At 34.3% G+C, this 22,009-nt stretch overlaps 2 protein-coding genes and 1 pseudogene across 2 annotated transcripts; 1 reads left to right on the forward strand and 2 right to left on the reverse strand.

The window, feature by feature from the left end:
- Nucleotides 1–215: 215 nt before the first annotated feature.
- Nucleotides 216–1,191, forward strand: LOC139842387 (RING-H2 finger protein ATL46-like; annotated as a pseudogene).
- A 709-nt stretch (nt 1,192–1,900) lies between these two features.
- LOC139839523 (probable alpha,alpha-trehalose-phosphate synthase [UDP-forming] 8) lies at nt 1,901–6,123 on the reverse strand. The gene is made up of 4 exons (XM_071829604.1): nt 5,980–6,123; nt 2,855–4,916; nt 2,501–2,774; nt 1,901–2,427 (listed from the first exon to the last, which is right to left on the reverse strand). The coding sequence occupies exons 2-4, from the start codon at nt 4,822–4,824 to the stop codon at nt 2,104–2,106; spliced, it is 2,568 nt and encodes an 855-aa protein (XP_071685705.1). The 5' UTR covers nt 4,825–4,916; nt 5,980–6,123; the 3' UTR covers nt 1,901–2,103.
- A 14,619-nt stretch (nt 6,124–20,742) lies between these two features.
- On the reverse strand, nt 20,743–21,267 carry LOC139842388 (uncharacterized). Its single transcript, XM_071832532.1, has one exon. The coding sequence runs from the start codon at nt 21,265–21,267 to the stop codon at nt 20,743–20,745; it is 525 nt and encodes a 174-aa protein (XP_071688633.1).
- Nucleotides 21,268–22,009: the final 742 nt, after the last annotated feature.

Below are 22,009 nucleotides of genomic sequence, written 5' to 3' on the forward strand. Positions count from 1 at the left end.
GAGAGAGAGAGAGAGAGAGAGAGAGAGAGAGAGAGAGAGAGACTGACTTATATTTTGTTTGTTTGTTTGTTCATGTGTTGTAAATGTTAAGGTATAATTTGCCATTTGTAACAAATATTCACATGGATGGTAGCTAGCTATTGAGACCCAAACCGGTCCTTTTCGATTGGTCCCAGCTTATATTAGCACATACAAGTAGCTTTTTTCAGTTAATTATGTATCCAGTTGGTCCTAAGCTTAATACAACCATTATGTGGACTTATTGGGTAACTGAAGCCTACACATTGCTTTCATGAGCTCTTCAAACTATTGGGCTTTCACTCCACTTTTAATACTCTAGTATTATATTACTAGTATTATAAGCTTTCTAGTTCTGGTAATAAAGAGAAAATTATGAAAGTTGGCAAATAATGCTAAAGAGTCCTTTTTGTAATTTATCTCCTAGTCATAACTTATAATTAGGCATGCTTACGTTTTACTTATCTGTGTACCTCTTATATTAAGACTGTCATTCACTGATTCTGTATCAGATTTTAAGACATTTGCATAATAAAATCAGGCAAATGGTGAAGGTGATGTTGATGTTTATCAAAGATAACTGCAACTACTCCTCAGTTTACATAATTCTGGCTTAGATCAATCCTCCATTAATGCACTCCCAATGTTCATCTCCAAAGAATTAGTTGGGTCAGAAGAGCTACTTATTTATGCTGTTTGCCTTTTTGAATTTACAAAACAGAACAATTTGAGGTTACTACCTTTATGCAGCAATGCTTTCGGTACACATTTCATACACATTTGGTTGCTCTAACTTGCCCTTTATGTGGAGGATGTCTTAGTACCTCATGGATTTCAATTGTAAATCATTTCTTTGACTTTGACCTTGAACTTGACAATTCAAGGGAAGGAGATGATGATGATGATGATCATGGGCTTTCTAATTCAGACAACATCCATGATGGGCTTTCCGGTAATTTCAAGCGATCTGAAAGGGTGTATTCGGTTAGACTTGGGAAATTTAGAGCCATAAATGACAAACAAAAGAGAATATAAACAAGAGGTGAGACAGACTAGCAATGGGATCTTAATGAGTATGTTGCGGCAAACTCTAATTTGCAGGTGCCATTATGCCAAGATAAGGGTAATATTGGAAACCAAAGTAGTGATATGAGAATTGAGAGGATTGTGTAAATGGAAATAGCTCAAACGACGAGGATAGAAACGGAAAGGAAATTAGCAATTGAGGTAAAGGTAGGCGCTTTTCTGTTTCAAAAGATTTGGGTTTGATCCAAAAATCATGAGCATAAATTTCATGATTCTCTAATACCCATATAACTCTTACCATACTGATTAAAATGTATGAAAATTTTCACCTGTTACATAATTTAAGCATTCAATAACTTTAAATAAATCCAGAAACTCAAATGTACAAAGACTTCTATTGTTGATGTATCAACATATGACTATCCAGTAAGCAATCACTGCACATGAATTTTGTAATATAATTTTGTAATATGAATTTTGTAAGCAATCACTGCACATCAACATACTTTACAAGTGAATGATCACGATTAACATTACTGATTAAAGAAAAATTCCTTCTACAACTGCGTTTAAACATGCCAATAGCGATTAGTTTACAAATTGTTGTTATAGATATTAGACGACTGTGCTTGTTAAATTGCCACACATGAATAAAAACTGGTTAATTGTTTCAATAGTGAAACTAGTCTTGCATATTAAACGTTTATACCTTTAAATTGGTATGTGTTAGAAAAAAGCTATTTTCGTCTGGAGACCAGAAGGACTCAAAGCCTAGTGAGATTACATCACTTTCGCACCCTTAAATACGGCCCTGTTCAAGCCCATATAATAAAGATAGGAGAACTCAATCAGTCAATTGGCTAAAAGATTCACCTTCATTACCACAAATGGAACCCAACCCAAACGAATACATTCTTAAGGAAGGGAAGTTACAAGAGTAGTAGTATACACACCAGACCAGAACAGAACAGACCAGGTTAACGATTTAACCTAACTAAATCCTAATTTTTTTTTTTTTTCCCTCAAACACCAAACTGTACACGAAGGTAGTAGTATAACTCAAAAAATGGTATCAAACGTAACCTGAAATCGAGCAGCATTACCAGGTTTCGGATCTGATGCGTTTGCAAGACCTCCCAACAATTTTATGACATCAGCAGTGTCGTCCAGGTAGTATTTAGCTTTGCTAGGCTTCTGCCCAACTGTACAAGCATATATTTCTGGGGTTGAAGTTGCGGGTACACTTAAAACAGTGTTCCTTATGCTTTCAAACATGTCTTCATCCGATCGATCATCCCCTATACACGTCACAAAATCCGGCACATCTCCTGTTTCCGCCATCTTTAATAGAATTTTCTCTGCAACTAATCCTTTGGTCACACCCTGCAACAAGTAATATCCCAAATAAGCCCCTGCTCATTCATTATAAGTTGGTAGAGAAACCAGGTGAAGATACCTGAGGCTTGACTTCAACTATGTGTTGACCACGTTTAACAACCGCCGGTTCATTAGCGAGCACATTCTCTAAATGCACCAATAACTCCTTTGCTTGACAAGCACCAAAGTCCGGGTCAGCATCTTGATGGTGCCAGACCAAACCACTTTCTTTGATCTCGATATTTGATCCGTCAGTTGCCTCTGTGTACAGTCTCATAACGGGTTCTGCAATCTCGATCCACTCAAGATCCGTAACTGAGATAGTAGATTCCCACTCAGAAGTTGAACTCCACCTGCAAATCGGGTGTTCAGAACTTCAAAACCAGAAGTGTTTGTAAGTAAAAATAAAACAAAAATAAAAAATTACGAGTACCTAGTAAAATAACCATGTTCAGCTGCAAGACCGAGCCGTTCACAAGGAGCAAGCCACTCACTTAAAGATTTCCGCCCACGTCCACTAACGATGAACACCGTGTTCTTAGGATCATTACAAAGTGCCCTCAAGATACTCACAAGTTCCTCACTTGGACTTTTTACAATAGATGATTGTGGCACAAGTGTACCGTCATAATCCAGAAATATGGCCCGCCTGTTTGACTTTTTGTATGCAGAGACAATGTAGTTGGGAGACAGTTTTCTGAAACTCGGAGAAAGTGAAACGACTCTAAATCCGAGGCCAAAACCAATACCCCAACATCTTTTATTATAATGATCCTTCGATGCTCTTTCTAAGTCTTGCATAAAGCTACGCGCCCAATAAGCCACGTCATGAGAGCTTACGTATCGATAGTGTTTATCATGCCTCAATTGCTTTTCTGAATCTTTCATACTTAGAGCAGAACTTAAAGCTCCAGCTACAGATTCAATATCCCACGGGTTGACCCGTATAGCACCACTTAAAGACGGCGAACAACCCACGAACTCAGACACAACCAACATGCTTGTGCGAGGTGTTTGGTTCTCTGTATCAACAGATTTATCAAGTTGAGGCAAATGTTGCCTGCAAACGATGTATTTGTACGGTACCAAGTTCATTCCATCCCTAACCGCATTGAGTATGCAACAATCAGCCATCGCATAATAAGCAGACTTTTCATAACGAGCAACAAGCCGGTCAATCAAAACCACGGGTTGATAATCGGGCGACCCGAATGACTCGTTGATCCGGTTTACAATTAGATAAGTCTCCTTTTTCACTTCTTGCACATCTTTTCCTGTACTCCTTGCAGGGTTTACAATTTGGATCAGAACCACGTTACCTTGTAACTCGGGATGCATCTGTAACAGACATTCAAAAGCTAATAACTTAAGACTGATCCCTTTAAAAATATCCATGTCATCAACCCCAACAATAAGTTTTTTCCCCTTGAAACGTTGAGCTATTTCTTTGACTTTACTCGATGTGATTGAAAGACTCAACACGGATTCAAGCCGACCCATATGGATCCCTACAGGTAGAATCTTGATGTACACTGTACGACCAAAGTAATCGAGCCCAATATGTCCTCGTTTGGATTCATAGTCCAGGCCCATCATTCTACTGCAACATGACAAAAAGTGTCGTGCGTAGTCAAACGTATGAAACCCGATGAGGTCACAATTCAAAAGTCCTTTCAGAATCTCGTCCCTTACAGGAAGAGTTCGGTATATTTCTGAAGAAGGAAAAGGACTATGAAGAAAAAACCCTAGCTTGACTCGATTATAACGTTTTCTCAAAAATGTAGGTAAGATCATAAGATGATAATCGTGAACCCATATGTAATCATCATCTGGGTCAGCTACTTCCATTACTTTATCTGCAAATATTTTATTTGCAGATACATACGCCTGCCAAAGAACACGGTCAAACCGATCTGCATGGTCTGGGCAAATGGGAAGCATGTAATGAAAAAGTGGCCATAATTGTTGTTTACAGAAACCAGAATAAAACTTTTTATGAAGATCGTGTGGAAGAAAAGTGGGAACGCAATTGAAATCTTCTAGAAGTTTCTGAGCAACTTCTTCTTGCTCACTAGTATCTACTTCAACCTTGAGTGAACCTACATACAGGACCTCAGTTTCAGGCGAAAAACCATCTTTAAGTTGCCAATAAGGCGAGTCTTCATCAAAAGTGAAGGTCAACTTTAGGGTATCTGGGTCCCGCTGAACATGTAAAGGTAACATGTTTGCCACGATGATTTTTCTTTCACGATAACCAGATGATGTGTTATCTAAATCCCCATCGTAACCGTTGATAATTCCAGGTAATGTCATTACTTTTGGAAGGGGCCTTGGAGTTTGAGGGATGTCGAGTAGCTTATCGGAAACCAAATCCAAAATGTCTGCAGACGATTTTGATGCCATTATTACTATATATGTGTTTTTTCACTTGATCGTCCAGCTTCACGTATCGAACAAACGAATAACCTTTTAAAGAGTACTTGATTAATACAAACCTGAAAAACATATAACATAAAAGTTGGTAAGTTCTTTGAATGGAGATTCAATGTAATCCGTATAACGCAGTAAATAGGTGCAAAAGGATATAAATATCTGAACGTTAACTGAGACTATCAATTAATAATTACATTTCCACGTCAAACAACCAAAAGCATATAAACGAACATTTAAAAGATTCAAATTTTTACAAGAAATTCAAGACGCATATAAATCACATACTGCAAATTCTTGAAACTTTCACTATGAACTTCAGTTTAATAGCCGCACAACCAACTGATAGGAAACGTAAACACGTTATTTCACTGATAGGCAAAATGTATGATAAAATGCAAACAAGGTCTATCATCTAATCAGTAATCATAGTTTCTGCTTAGATGTCAAGCTGAAAGGTAACAACTCGAATTTTATATGCGATTATCAAATAAGAGGTTGTTAAATACCTTGAATTTATATATCTACTGCAGAAAAGAATAATAATCATCCAAAAAGGTCTTGATCATTATATTAAAAAAAAAAAAAAGATAATTTTGTTCTAAGATAACCACAATTGCTAGGAAAACAAAAACAGATAATTTTGTTCTAAGATAAACTTCAATTTTATATAGTTTTAAAAGGTCAAAATTCAGAACATCCAAAAATGACATCAAATATTGTGAAAATTGCAAACCAATGGATAGTATACACGGAGTATATTCCTAAAAGGGCACACACGCAAATCTCACAATTAATTTAATTGCTTATTCAAACACATATGATTGATTAAACAGAGTATTCAGTTATCATGATACATAGGTATATATATATATATATACATATACATATAATATACATAATATACGTGTACGTATAATACGGTTATGTTTGTAATTAATCATTTCAGAAATGTTAATCCAGATCAAGATATTGATCTTCTTACAAAGATAAAGATAACGATAATAGAATTCATGAAGAAACGCAAATCAATGTTTTCAAATCAACTAATTAGCAAAATCAATTAGCAAAGAATATGAATGTAAAAAGGAGTCGAATAAATAAAATTGAATCACGAACAAAACTTACTGTGAAACGGTTGGTGAGAACGGTAACGAAGGTGACCGGTGAGGGTGTTGGCCGGCGGTAGACGGAAAGATAGATACAGCGAGAGAGATATAAATGTGAATGTGAAAGAGAAATTTGGGTATTGTAGAGAGAGAAAGATATGATTTAATAAGGTTTGTAGAGAGAGAAACAGGATAAAGTTGCCACCCCACACCACTTACTTAACCGCAGTTAGTTTTGTACGTGGTTAACCGTGGTTTTCAAGCCAAGTTTTGCAACTCATATTTACTAAATTACCCTTTGTCAAACTCGCTACTATTTTGCACCTCCTATCCATTCCTTTTCCATTTTTATATTTTTATATTGGTATTAAAATTAAAAAATTAAATATTAATATTAAGGAATTTTCTAAATATAGCCCTAAGGGCTATACTTAAGCCTTTAGGACATGCATTAAATGTTGTAACTTATTGAAAACCGTCTCACTAACTTGCTAATAATTTCCTTCCTGTACTTTTTGTACTAATAATTATGCACAAGATTTTTTCTTAAGCATAACCCTTAGGGCTATGTTTAGAAAAATCCTAATATTAATATTAATATTAATTAATATAAATGGATTTGATATTGATTGATTATATCTTTTTGGTTTGCATTCGAATTTTTTTTTAGACAAACTCACACCTTACAAATATTTTTTCACTATTATATACCCACGTATCGCAAATAGTGAATAATGATTACGATAATCGCAAATATATCTTTTTGTCCTCAAACTATAGTTAATGAAATTTAACTTGAGTCTAAGGATCTAAACGAAAAGGGGTTGAGGAAACTAATATATAGAAGTTACTCTTACATATTTTTAATAGTTAAGTGTTTAAAAAAGGTTACATATCTTTTTTCCCCTATTGTTTACATCGAAGATAACACAAGTTTAATAATACTCGTATAAACTTACATTTAAATTTGAATTTAGTTTGGGAGGGGAATTATTCTTAGTGAGTGGGAAATGGGTTAGTATTTTGTTTTACTAGGCCATTCTTTTTTTAAACTATCCGTCAACGTAACTATAATCTTGTTATTTTTATATTTTATGAATGGATTATCTAAAGCTTGGAATATAATAACCTAGAGGGTTAAAACAAGAGCTGTTTATATTATAAAACATTATCTTTTGGCACACTTATATTATATTATTATTATTACAAATATATATTTATATTTATATTTATATTATATTTTTAAAAATATTACTGTACATCGTAGCAATTAATTATTAAATAAAGATATAAAGAAACAATAAAAAGTAGGTGGTATCCAATTGTAGATAACAAAAGAGTAGTCGTTCTTTATCCGCATTGACTAATCCCAAAACCAATGAGATTAGACCACACCCACTAAACCGATTGTGATTATCTAATTGGGTTGCTTTTATAATTATAATATTTAAATATTTAAATTTAATGACTAAGTTATAAGATATTAACATTTTATCAAACTCAATTATACGTTAACAATGTATCCTGTTAACGCACAAACAACTCTTTTTTATAAAGATTTTGCACAACGTATTTGTTAAGGGGGATGATTCTCACACACACTTTTTTGATCCTCACACACCTATTTAACCCTTTTACACTTCTAATAATACTCAATTGGTGTGTAAGGATCAAAAAAGTGTGTGTGAGAATCATCCCCATTTGTTAAAGTAAGCTAAAGAGTTTATTTGTGTATTTTTTTTTAATGACACTGATCATTTTTCTCAGCGGGTACTCCGTGACTTTCTTCCTTATGGTTATGTTTGGACTGGGGGATAGTTTTCTGGTATTTCATGGTTGTAGTTAGGGTGACTCTCGATCTAAGTTTTGGTTGTGATTTAAAGGTGGTGTAGTTGTCTTGAGGTTCTTTTATTTTTCAACTGTTTAAGGATCTTTGTTGTTACATGGACACCGGTGTTGGTGGTGCTTGGAGCCGACTCTTCGATTATGTGTGCTTCGAGTGTTAAATTTGTTCAATAGGTGATATTGGTAGTTTAGAAGTTGGTTGAGTATTTATTTGTTACCGTATAATTGTAATGTGTATGATTGCATTCGCTTATTGTAATCTGATTGTAACTAGGGCACACCAATTGATGTCACAAAGATTGTTGAATCTTTTCCTAATAGTATGTAATAGTATGTAATAGTGACTCATACAGTTATAACACATAGATCTATTTTAATTTAAATTCATTTTTTCGGCAAATAAAAAAATTGTTTATCAATAATAATAAATTAATTTATTATAAACGTATATGCACTTTTCGGAGTTGTTGGAGATGCTCCGAAGACTATTTCGGTGATCGATTCCGGCCAGTAAAAATAATGATGTACTATTTTTGTTGGACGTCTATAGAATAACACTACTCGCCATATGACTGAAAGTTCTTTGGCAAGATGGGAGTTTTGGCCGAAATAAGTTTTGACATCGAATGAGGTATGCCTTCATCTCTATCGTTGAAGAGGTATGCCTTCATCTCTATTGATCAATCCTAAATTAGATGCAAGATCTAATTTAGGAGTTGCGTGCAATGAGGGGTGGATGGTGGTGTTGATAATGTTTTTAGGACCTTATAATCGTCTTTCACTTAAATTCAAGTGATCAATCACCATCTCCCGGTCTTGATTGCATTACCTTAGCCGAATTATGATTGATACTTGGGCGTAGTTACAAGTGAATCACAAAGGCCAGAGCAATTGCACAAAATCAACAACCTAAAATGAGAGGCCAAGCTCCATATTTATAGGTTTGGAATCTTCGCGGAACCAATGTTCGCACATACTTTATGGATCCGCAATGTTTATGCGGGACACTTTCGCAATGTTGAGCTTTATGCGGGTTTCCGCAATCTAATAGCGCAATACGCAATTGTTATTTGTTTGCGCGATTCTGTTTGCACTTGCATTTATATTGCCTTTTGCACTTAAAATATGCATATACATGTCTATGTATATGATCAAATCTCCTCAGTTTATTGTGTTATATTTACGCAGAAAATACAACATAATAAAGTCTAAAAAAATGTAGTTAAAAATGGTTTTTTCAAACGATCCGCAAAAATATATCCGTTACGCGTAAAATCATGCGCCTGACAGCCTGTTCGCGTCCCATCAGCATTTTCTAACGGCCCTTTTCTAGCCGTTGATGTATTTCTGCAAACTTATAGCCGTTGATTTTCATCATTGCGAATAATCTTTTAACGTCTCTATTAACATTATAAATAGGACCGATTACCGAACAATTCAACTTTACACTTTCTTATGCATCTCCTTCTACAATCTAAATCTTGTCGCCATAAATTCACCACTGCTCAATACTCAATTTTACTTTGCCATTTGCACTTACAACTACTTTGCATTACCTTCAAACAATCTTAATTGTTCTTTATTGATTATGGCTTCCCCCTCTACTCCCAAATCTTTAACCTCAACAACTGCGAATAACTTCTCATCGTATATGACGGATGGCACCAATTGATCAATCCTAAATTAGATGCAAGATCTAATTTAGGAGTTAAGTGCAATGATGGGTGGATGGTGGTGTTGATAATGTTTTTGGGACCTTATGATCGTCTTTCACTTAAATTCAAGTGATCAATCACCATGTCCCGGTCTTGATTGATTACCTTAGCCGAATTATGATTGATACTTGGGCGTAGTCACAAGTGAATCACAAAGTCCAGAGCAATTGCACATAATCAACAACCTAAAATGAGAGGCCAAGCTCCCTATTTATAGGTTTGGAATCTTCGCGGAACCAATGTTCGCGCATACTTTATGGATCCGCAATGTTTATGCGGGACGCTTTCGCAATGTTGAGCTTTATGCGAGTTTCTGCAATCTAATAGCGTAATACGCAATTGTTATTTGTTTGCACGGTTCTGTTTGCACTTGCATTTGTATTTCCTTTTGCACTTAAAATGTGCATAAACATGTCTATGTATATGATCATCTATCGTTTCGGATGAGAGTGCTCTGAAGGTTACTAGTTTAGTCGGTGGCCATTTATCGGTTGTAAAGACATCTTCAAGTATTGGTAATGTCGGTTCTTTTCTCGGTTTCATCAAGTGTTCCTGTGTAAAGCATATTCACGAAATGGTAGAAGTGGTTTTTGACGATTCGGAGGCTTCAAGATCTTTTGTATAAGTTAACGAATTAGGCACATTGTCGGATTTTGAGAAGATCACGAATGAGCAGTTTTCTCAGAATATTTTGATTAGATTGAATCGAGCTATCATGACGGGTTCAGGTTCGGTGTTAAAAATGATGTAAGAGATTCATGTTTAGTTCATCCTAACGATGGTTTTATGCACGATGATGTGAATGTTGTTCATGATGGAAAAGGACGATGACTCTAAGTTTATGGTTAACATGGAGTCTTGCCCGATCAAGTATAATGTTTCGGTTGGAGTTGATAAGGTTTCGGTTGGTCTTGATATGGCTTCGTATAGTCGTGTTGATGTTAAATTGTGTAAACATAATAAACGGATTGATGAGGGTAGATCAGTGTGTTTGTATAATGATATGGGCGTTTGGGATTTTGGTGAATCCCTCTATAATCTTTTCAATGAATATGTGGATGTTAATTTGGTCAAGAAGACTACGTTGAAGACAATTGTGGATAAAAGAGTGCCGGCAAGAAGGGATGAAGACGTGGAGCGTACTAAGGATGCAAATGCAAAAGCTAGTGTTTTTTTTCAAAATTTAGTGAACCGGAGTTTGTTAGTCCTACAGAGGGTACTTTAAATGGAAGTGACTCATCTAAGTTGCCTTTGTACTCGTACAAATGGCGAAATAGTAAAGATGTGGTTGCAGTAAAAATCGGACGAGAAAGTTTTATGTCCGGATTTCAAAAGTCGGAAGGGTTGTTCTTAGATTATTTTGTTTGGATTGGTCATTCAATGCAAAGATCAATGCACCAATTGCGGTACAATAGAGTTGTAATTCGCTAGTTATTCCAGATGCTCGCCAAATCTGAAAAAAAACCCAGAGGTTATTTGCATTCCTCGGAAGCCCCTGCCCACATCACCATTCAATATTTCTTGGCCCACTATTGGCCAAACCACCTAGGCACTAGGCCCAATGTGAGTCGGATTGCATAGCCATGCTTCATAATTGGAAAAACGAGAACCGTGGAAATACATGCCACTCAGCCAAAGGAAGATGATTGAGAGTTGACCGAAATGCACACTAAATACTTTTCGAGATATCTCCAAATCACTGGTATGGCTATCGAAATTGTGAGCATCAGTATGTAGGTTCCAGATCCAAGTGGTAGTTTCAGGGCCTTTAGCTAGTGTTCTTGAGAAATGGCCCGGTTTAGCCCATGCCTCGAATGAAGTTTTTATGTGATCCCTATCGTCCAAAATTTTTACTTCTGGTTCCGGCAAACGAATAATCATGGAGTCCTCATCTTTTTGTATGTTTATTATTCTTATTGTTTGGTTGTTTGGGGTTGGCGTTTAGCCCGTATTTAACTCGGTTTTAATTATATTTTGGTGTTTTTCTTACTGTCATCAAGCCTTTATCGTCTTGTGAAGTGTTTGTATCCATATGTAGGTTCTTTCATTTTCCGACGAAGTTCCCTAGTATTTCTAATACTAATCGTTGTCTTTAGAAAAGAAAATGCATGTCATCCAACGTTTAGTGCCGTTTGGTTCAAGTTTTTGAAATCCCGTGATTTAAAAACCTATGGGATTTGAAATCCATAGGATTTGAAATACCAAATATTTAAAATCCCATGCCTTGTTTGGTTCGCATATATCTATCAAGGATTTAAAAATGAATACTAGTAAATGACAATCCTATCCTCCTCTTCATCTTCTACTGTAATTCGCACTGACTTTCAAAGTCAAACCCCCAAGTCGCACTTGATTTTCACATGGTTATAAAATTGAAAAAATGAAATATATATGTTTGAATACATATATATTGTTCTGATGATATAAAATTGAAAAAATGAAATATATATGTTTGAATACATATAAATTGAAAAAATGAAATATATTTTTTAAAATGTAAATCCCACCAAATCTCATGAACCAAACACCACCTTAATGTTCTGATGATAATTTTGATACTCTGGTGAAAGTAGAATGGCTGAGTTAAAATTGACGCTGGTTGAGGGGTAAAAAGTTAATAACTGTGTAGATTTACTTTCTCCAGTTTCCACGTACACGGTCCACTAAGATCATTCATTAAAAAATAAAAAATACCTCGTCGCGACCTAAAAACTTATGGATCCCACTCCAACAAATAAAATTATGACACCTCATTGCAGAGACACCCGTAGTCAGCTTTTAGGATAACATCGACACTTGTACACCTCAAATAAAATACTTACTCCTTAATAACATCCATAATATCTATTTCTCTGTCGAATTATATGAGATACTAACCTTTTTTTCTACATCAAACAAATTAATATGCGACTTATTAAGGTGTTAATAAGTTGAACTAGTTATCGAACCCTCGCTTCGCGCCGGGGGTTCGGTTTTCAATGTATTTTATTGAGTTTAGTAAAATTATTTTGTGGCTAACGATGATGTCGTTGAAACGCAACTCGAGTCGAACTAAAATGTATAACCCGTGAGAGATTTAAATGTTATTTTAAATTAACAATATATGTGCATCTCCGCGTTTCGCTATAGAATTGTCGACTTTTAAAAATTTAACGCAAAATCAACGTGTATGAAAAGTACCCAAAATATTTATCGTTTTTTAAAAATCGTCCGTTTTGCGTATAGCTAGTGACATTGTGTTCCTAAAATTATTTCGAGTTTAACGATGGTGTCGGAAAAATTTAACTCGTTGCGAGCGAGAAGATATGACCCGTTGAATATTTGGGTGGAGTTTATTTAAGATCTTTTACGAAAATGGTTATTTGACACTTTACCCCCTGTTTGGGGGGGTCGATTTGAATTTTTCAAAAAAAGTGTGGGGGCGTTGTTGGTAAAATAAAATTTAGTTAAAATAAAAAAAAAGTGAAAAGTTGAAAATGACCCTAGTTACGATTCATAACTTTTGTGTATTAGTTAATATGTAAATTATACCTTACCTATGTGACTAAAATGATTTTTTATTTTATTATTATTAAAGTTACCATGTCAAGGTAGCCATTTGCTTAATATAGCCATTTGCTTAATGTAGTTAATAAATTAAAGATCAATTGTATCTGTTACTGTTATTTGAAATTAATTAATTAATAATTTTCCACTTTACTTTTTTTCACTGTTTTGAGCTCCCTCCGGCATCATCAACCTTCTCGAGAAAACACGTCGTAAGTTTTTCTGGGGCGGGTCAAATGGGGAAACTAAACTTTCGTGAGTTAAATGGGATATAATTTTAATGTCTTACGGGGATGGGGGTCCTAACATTGGGTCACTCAAATCAAAAAATTTAGCTTTGGTAGGAAAATGGTGGTGGCGCTTTCGTAACGAAAGCGACTCCCTTTGGGTCAACGCAATCAAAAGTATTTATGGGCGGAACGGGGGATTGGGTCAAAATCATTCTAACAACGGTTCGGGGTCTCACACTGTCTGGGGTAACATTGTTAAAATCCATAAGGATCTGCTAAACGTGGGTATTGATTTCGAATCTCTTTTTGAACGTAATATCGGTGACGGTCATAACATTTGTTTTTGGAAGGATGTTTGGATTGATAATATGCAGCTCAAAGATAGGTTTCCTCGTCTCTTTCGGCTCGAGACAAATCAGGATGCTTCGGTTAGTGAAAGGGTACAACAAAATGGGAATGCTAAGATTTTTACTTGGCAATGGTCTAGGGAAGTTTCGGGCAGAGTCACTGGCGAATTATCTAATCTGATGCGGTTGATAGAGGGGTTCACAGGTCTCAATCAAGGTAATGATTCATGGTCTTTTAAGCTTGATACAAGTGGTAAATACAAGACAAAGACTATGGCGTTAAAGATCGATGAATTTATTCTTGCTGGAAACGGATCTAATATCCCTACAATTCGCAACAACTTGCTTCCCTTAAAGATTAGTCTGTTTATTTGGCGATCAAGATTGAAGCGGATTCCGGTAAGGGTTGAACTTGATAAACGCGGTATAGATCTCGATTCGATACTTTGTCCTATGTGTGGTAATGAACCTAAAACTATAGAACATGCGTTATTCTCGTGTCCAGAAGTCAAAGAAATACGAAAATGGATTGCAAGATGGTGGCAATATAACTTACCTACAAATACTAATTTCGATTCTGTATTCTTAAACGACTTGGGAACCGGTTACAAGGGCGTGCAAAAGGAAATCTGGAAATCGGTTATTTGGGTCACGGGGTATCTAATCTGGAAAAAGAGAAATCAACAAGTCTTTCATAATGATTCGTGGGGTGCTTCAAAGGTTATAAATGAGATTCAAATTAAGTCTTTCGAGTGGGTGAATAATCGTTCGAGAAAATACAATCTCAACTGGCACGACTGGCTTTTACATCCACATATATTGGCGTCACAGGGTAACTTATGCTTCGATCCAGGATAACTCGTGTGTTTCTTTTTCCTAGCTTAGAGTATTAAATGTAGATATAATCATGCTCAGTTATTGTGATTCCATCGTGTTGGGCCTTGTAAGCCTGTTTACAGTCCACTAATCTTCTCTGTATATATTATTTATAGTAATATAATGTTGCTTTTCAAAAAAAAAAAAAAAATTTAAACTAATGTATAAGAACATTCTTTTCAAACTACCCTATTTGTCTCATATTGATAATACACTCTTCTATTTTAGACTGTGTCAAATTAATAGTTCACATCGATAAATAAATAAGAATAATAAGATAGATTTTCTTTATGCCTTTAACTTTTACATGTAAGATTAAAAAATATAATGTAATTATGAGATTTTTTAAATTCATTGTTTGTTGTCTAGGGACTATTAATGTGAAACGGGAAAAGTGTATCATAATATTTATATATTAAAATAACTAACTTGAGTTATACATACTTATTAATCATAACTTCATTAAATAATCAATTTTTTAACAGCAGTACAGGATTATCTAGAAGGACTTAACCACCCACGCGTTCATCTCGTGTAGTTGGATAACTTGCCCCCAACTGCTGCCAAGAGGAAACCGGACCCAATTCGAGGGCCTGGGCGGTAAAACCCCCTCTCCCACTGCTCCCGCAACGCGATGTGAGAAAGATACCATTGGGTGGAATTCAGGGGTAAATGGACAACCTTGTGTGCAATGTTGTACCCCACGGGAGTCGAACTCCTGACCTCTCGCTGTAAAGAAAAATTGTATGGATTCCAAAAATGAAAACTCTTAGTTTTTCTTATCAAAAAATTTTATGCCCTTTAAGTTTTAAATTTTTTTATCATATCCCCAAATTTTAAAACAAAAAAAACATTTCCCCTTCAACATATAAATTTTTATAATCAATAAATATACAAAGATTTAATTATACAAAAGATTAGGTTCAATTTTTTTAAAAAGTTTTTTCACAACCAGTTGTTTTTCTTATCAATGAAAACTCTTAATTTTTCTTATCAAAAAATTTTATGCGTTTTAAGTTTTAAAATATTTTATTATATCCCCAAAGTTTTTAAAAAACATTTCCCCTTCAACATACATTTTTTTCTTATCATTAAAAATACAAAGATTTAAATATACAAAAGATTAGGTTCAACTAGTTATTGAACCCTCGCTTCGCGCCGGGGATTCGATTTTTAATGTATTTTATTGCGTTTAGTAAAATTATTTTGTGGCTAACGATGATGTCGTTGAAGCGCAACTCGAGTCGAACTAAAAGGTATAACCCGTGAGAGATTTAAATGTTATTTTAAATTAACAATATATGTGCATCTCCGCGTTTCGCTATGAAATTGTCGACTTTTAAAAATTTAACGCAAAATCAACGTGTATGAAAAGTACCACAAATATTTAGCGTTTTTTAAAAAGCGTCCGTTTTGCGTATAGCTAGTGACATTGTGTTCCTAAAATTATTTCGAGTTTAACGATGGTGTCGGTAAAATTTAACTCGTTGCGAATGAGAAAATATGACCCGTTGAATATTTGGGTGGAGTTTATTTAAGATTTTTTATGAAAATAGTTATTTGACACTTTACCCCCCGGTGTGGGGGTCGATTTGGATTTTTCAAAAAAGTGTGGAGGCCTTTGTTGGTAAAATGAAATTTAGTTAAAATTAAAAAAAAAAAAAAAAGGTGAAAAGTCGAAAATGACCCTAGTACTATTCATAACTTTTGTCTGTTAGTTAATGTGTAAATTTGTTTAAAAAGTTTTTTCATAACTAGTTGTTTTTCTAAAACATAATAAAAATTAAATTTGTCTATACATGATCTATAATGTTGATAAACGGTAAATAATAAACATAATAATAATAATATCCAATTCAACGTATCATCATCACGTAAAATTTAAGACGCACATACCAGATTATAAGACTTCAATTCTCTAATATTGTAGTTTCTCCCTCTCAACTTTTTATTTTTATTCTCGCCCTCTAAGTTTTAATTGTTTTAAATTTCCCCCCATAGTTTTTTTAATCATTCCTCTCTCAACATACATATTTTTTTTACAATAAAAATAGTACAAAAATTAAAATATATAAAAGATTAGGTTAATTATGTTTAAATAATTATTTATTGATTTATTATTCTTAATTAGTTGCTTGTCTAAAAACTAATAAAAATTAAATTTGTTTATACATAAATTATAGTGTTGATAAAAGGGTAAAAAATTAACATTAATAATATCTAATTCAAGGTACCCCACTACGTAAACTTTAGAACGCACATAACAAATTTTAAGATGCAATTATGTGCTCCGAAATACAATTATTGTTACGGTCAAGCGCATATAACAAATATTTCGTCATAACACGTTACTGTGAACAAAGACGGCCCACGCGGCAACGCGCAGCGGGTCTCTCAGCTCGTTTAATACTCTTAGAAGTAACATGGGCGAAACACATGAAATAACCAAATCCCGTCGAAAATCACCATTTTTCATGTACACATTTTGCTTCAGGATGAGTGGTTCAAGATAATTTGGCTACGGTTCCTTCATGGCCGAAACACATATGCAGGGGCGAATTTAGAGGGGGGGCAGGGGGGCGCCCGCCCCCAGTCGATTTCGAAATTTTAGTGTAAAAATTTGGATTTTTTTTATTTTGCCCCAAACACAAAAGCCATTTGCCCCAAACCCAAAAGCCATTTGCCCCAAAACCTACATATTTTACCTCAAAACCTTCAAATTTTACCCACAATTTTTTAAATTTTGCCCCAAAACCTTCAAATTTTGCTCACAAATCTTCAAATTTTATCCAAAAACCTCAAAATTTTGCCTAAAAACCTCCAATTTTTGTCCCAAAAACTCCGTATTTTGCCCAAAAAAGTTGCTATGGTTTTAAAAAAAAATTTCGCCACCGGTGAAGAAAAATCCTGCTTCCGCCACTGCACATATGGAACAACTAAACCCCGTTGAAGATCACCATTTTTCATTGACTTGTCATTCAAGGAAGCATCCTGGTGAGACATGTACTCCGATATAGACATGTTTTAGCATCGGATCAATGTGGAACACTTACTCATTCATTGTCCTATTTCGTTTTCTAATTTGGTCGGAATTATATCGATGGTGGAACTTGGATTGGGTAAGTTCGAGTTCACTGGCACAAAGGTCGTATGCGTGGTTCCACGGTATGGGAATAAATGATCTCAAATTTTGGCGACTTATCGCCCCAGCTACAATTTGGTGTATTTAGAACACAAGGAATATAGCAGTATTTGGTAATGAATTTAGATGTTGGATACAAGTGGTCTGATTAATTATATGTAAGGTGTTCACATGGGGTAGTAAATTTCATGTTATGTCAAAATCATGAATGGTACATTTGGAAATTTACTCTCCGATTTTTAATCCGGAACGCATATCATAGAATATAATGGTATCAGATTATGAGCCCTGCGATGCACGGCTGCTCAAAAAACCATTATATATCGACCTGCTGTTTTCGATAACTACATATTGATAACAAAGCAATATTGATCACAACTTAAAGCATATTTAGACTAAGATAGATCATTTAGAAACAAACACTAAAAAAAAGTGAGATAAAAACTAATTTACATAGTTATAATAAAAGTGAGATAAGTTTTTGTTTGACAAACTCTCGGTATACACGTTCAATTTTTAATCTATATATTCAATATTTGTATTTATTTTTTTTATTCGATATATTTTATTAAACCTCTTTTCAGTTAATGTTTTTATTTATTTATTTATTGTTAATTATAGATTAATTGTTTAAAGATAATAGATTGAAGAGAAGCCATTTAATTGATTGTATTGTGTCGTTTTCTTTTAATTGGTTTTCTAGTCGTAATAGGAAAGCAAATGTAAATCGAAACTTATGGCTCCAATGCCCTCTCTTGTATCTCTAGCTTCTTGCTAGTTTTTTTTATATTAAATTTCTGTTGTTCAAAAAAAAATTATAGATTAATTGTAATTAGAAAATTTGAGAATTTGACATGTGTAAAATCCACTTGTCCTCATTCTCTATAATTACTCTCATGTTGACAACTATGCTTTAACACACTCTTCTTTATATAAGTATATATAGATAGATAGATAGATGGATGGATAGATAGAATAGATGTTTGGGTGTTTTGGTTTGGTAATTTTCACCTTTAGGTTGTACGTAACATGAAGTCCTTTATTTATGTGGGAGGTTGTTATCCTCTATGGGTTGTTTGTATTCACCAAGTTTAATTCAGAGACTAATTCTTAAGAAGATATTGGTGTATTTATTCACAATATACGCTGCTAGTGAAAATTATGTAGGCAACATGCCAACATGTTCTACAAATCAGTAGTCCAAATTGAATAAATGAATTGTTTGCAAGATATAATTATGGAAACTAGATGTATCCATTTATGTCCCGTTTTATTACAACATGTGTCATATATAATAAGCTGGTATATCTTTTTCCATTTGCAAATCTAATAGTTAGATAAGGTTAGGTAGTTACTCGATTTTATTGTACCGACATTTAAGCGTAATAAATATGGTCCACAATATTTTGGTCATAACTAGTGTTCGAGCCCTCGCTTCGCGGCGGGGGTTCGGTTTTCAATGTATTTTATTGAGTTTAGTTTGTAAAATCATTTTGTGGTTAACGATGATGTCGTTGAAGCGCAACTCGAGTCGAACTAAAAGGTATAACCCGTGAAAGATTTAAATGTTATTTTAAATTAACAATATACGTGCATCTCCGCGTTTCGCTATAGAATTGTCGACTTTTAAAAATTTAACGGAGAATTAACGTGTATGAAAAGTACCCCAAATATTTAGTGTTTTTTAAAAAACGTCCGTTTTGCGTATAGCTAGTGACATTGTGTTCCTAAATTATTTCGAGTTTAACGATGGTGGCGGAAAAATTTAACTCGTTGCGAGCGCGAAGATATGACCCGTTGAATATTTGGGTGGAGTTTGTTTAAGATTTTTTATGAGAATGAGTATTTGACACTTTATCCCCCTATTTGGGGGGTGGATTTGATTTTTTGGATAAAGTGTGGGGGTTTTGTTGTTCAATTTAAAGGGGGAAAAAAGGTGAAAAGTCGAAAGTACCTCTGGGTAATATTCATTTAACCTATTTCTTTTAGATATAGGTATAATATAATAACTGCATAATATTAAGACATTTAAATTCGTCAATAATACATGAGCCTAGGAACTTTATTACTCCCACCGTTAGAAAAAAAACGTGATTAATCACATTGGGATTGTTGGATGAAAAGGATTGTTGGATCTGCTCTAAATTACCTAATGATTCTTTCTCTGTAAGCGGTTTTCGTACATTGATTAATCACGATGCTTTGAGTAATTGGCCAACACATTGGTGCAAGGTGGTTCCTCCTAAAATTAATTTTTTCATTTGGCGGGCGCGTTTAAACAGGTTTCCTGATAAATGTAACCTTTTGGAGAGGGGTGTGCCATCATTAAACCTGTTATGTTCGACGTGTTCAATCAAGGTAGAAGATCTCTCACATATCTTTTTTGAATGTGAAGTTGCGGTTCAAGTTTGGTGTTATATTGCTTCGTGGTTAGACATTGTAATTCCTGTTTCGCATTCCGTGGAAGAGTTATGGCAATGGATTATGTCGACATTCCAATCTCCTCCGAAAACGATAATTCTGGAAGTTGTGTGTTATGCTACTCTTTGGGCTTTATGGCGCTTCAGGAACAGAACCATTTTTGATCCAAATAAGTTCAAGAAAAGTCACATTATTGATTCGATTATTTTATCTTCTTTTGATTGACTTTCGTCTCGTTATAAGAATGTTAATCTAGATTGGAATATTTGGTTATTGAACCCTTTTACTTCCTTGTAATGTTCTAGCTTCTTGCTAGTTTTTATAAAAAATTTAAGCTGTTAAAAAAAAAAAAAAAAGAAAAAAACGTGATCATTATAGTATCTCCTTTTGGTTATACACCAATAAGTAAGTTTATTAGACATTGTTACTTTTTCTATAATTTTTTTTGTTATCTCTTATTTTTTATTTTTTTAAAGCAAGCAAAATATAATTGATCAATATAAGTATTTACAAGGAGTGTATAGACCTATTTATTTGGCCACCATTAAAGTGCATTACAAAGTGTGATTTGGGTTATGCCCAAATGAAATAAAGACATAGTGTATAATACCCAATAATATGTAGCCACGATTTCGATAAGGTTGAGATGATCAGAGTCTATTAGCCGATGCCGAACCTATCTTGTGGAACAACATATGAATTAGGATTAATTAGCCATTGATGCCAGTCGATCTTCGTCTTTTTGAGTCGCTTTGAAATCCAGAAGAATCTTTGAATTTGGATCTCGTTTAGAATTGTCAATATGATCCAAACTTTCCTGCTAAAATTTTCGAGGTTTCTATGTTTCCAAATGATGTATCCGCATATCCACCGTACGGCTTGCCATATTTGTTTGGTGATATTTGAGCTGATAACGTTGGGGTTGATCACAAAAGCTTCCTCTATGTTGGATGTACGGTGATTTTCAAGGTTCCACCATTTAATAACCTGATCCCAAACCTTGGAGACATAGGTGCAATGCACCAAAATGTGTTCGACAGATTCTGTACATGCTTGACATGACGGACTAAGTATTGAGTCGAGGTCAACTCCTCCTTTATCAAGTTCAACACGAGTGGGTAGACAGTTAAGATTTGATCTCCAAACGAATATTTCAACTTCGTTGGGGACCTCTTTGTTGCGCATGGTTTTAGTAAAGGAATTGGTATTCGAGAGTAGTATGTCATCGATGATTTAGTCAATCTTTTGTATGAGAGAATTCAGCGAGTGTCCAGATTCCACGTCCAACAATCGTTCTTATCAACCAGAGAAATCAAGTTAGTGAGATTTTACTAGAGAAATCAAGTTACTTTTTATGTTATTAATCATAGATACACTCTTAATAACTGAAAACACTATGATGACAAAAAGAAGATAAAATACTATTATACTATATACTAATTAGCGTAACTTTTTCTACCCTAAAATCTACTGTTCACTTGTAGCAGCAAGGTTTTTTTTTTTTTTTTTTTTTTTTTTTTTTTTTTTTTGAGAAGAAGACTCTGGACCCTTGGTATATTATACTATATACTAAAACAAGACCGGCCAATTATATCACGCCACATCATCAAGATTGCTACAGTATAACAGTAACCGACAGGGGTATTTTTGTCTTTTTACACCCTATACAAAAAAAAAATTGAAACAAATTTAATAAAAAAGATCATACACCAAAATTGACACTTTTGTGTTTTTACACCCCATAAATTGCAAAAAAAAAAAAAAAAAAAAAAAAAAAAAAAAAAAAAAACCCAAAACTGAAAACTTATTAATTACCACCACCCACAATGTGACGATCGCTCCAAATCCACATGGATGAACACGTCATTCATCGATTTCATTGCGAGGTATTTGACCTCTATATGATACGTTTTGTAAACATTGCATT

Source organism: Rutidosis leptorrhynchoides, chromosome 4 (genome assembly GCF_046630445.1).
Source record: "Rutidosis leptorrhynchoides isolate AG116_Rl617_1_P2 chromosome 4, CSIRO_AGI_Rlap_v1, whole genome shotgun sequence".
NCBI lineage: Eukaryota > Viridiplantae > Streptophyta > Magnoliopsida > Asterales > Asteraceae > Rutidosis > Rutidosis leptorrhynchoides.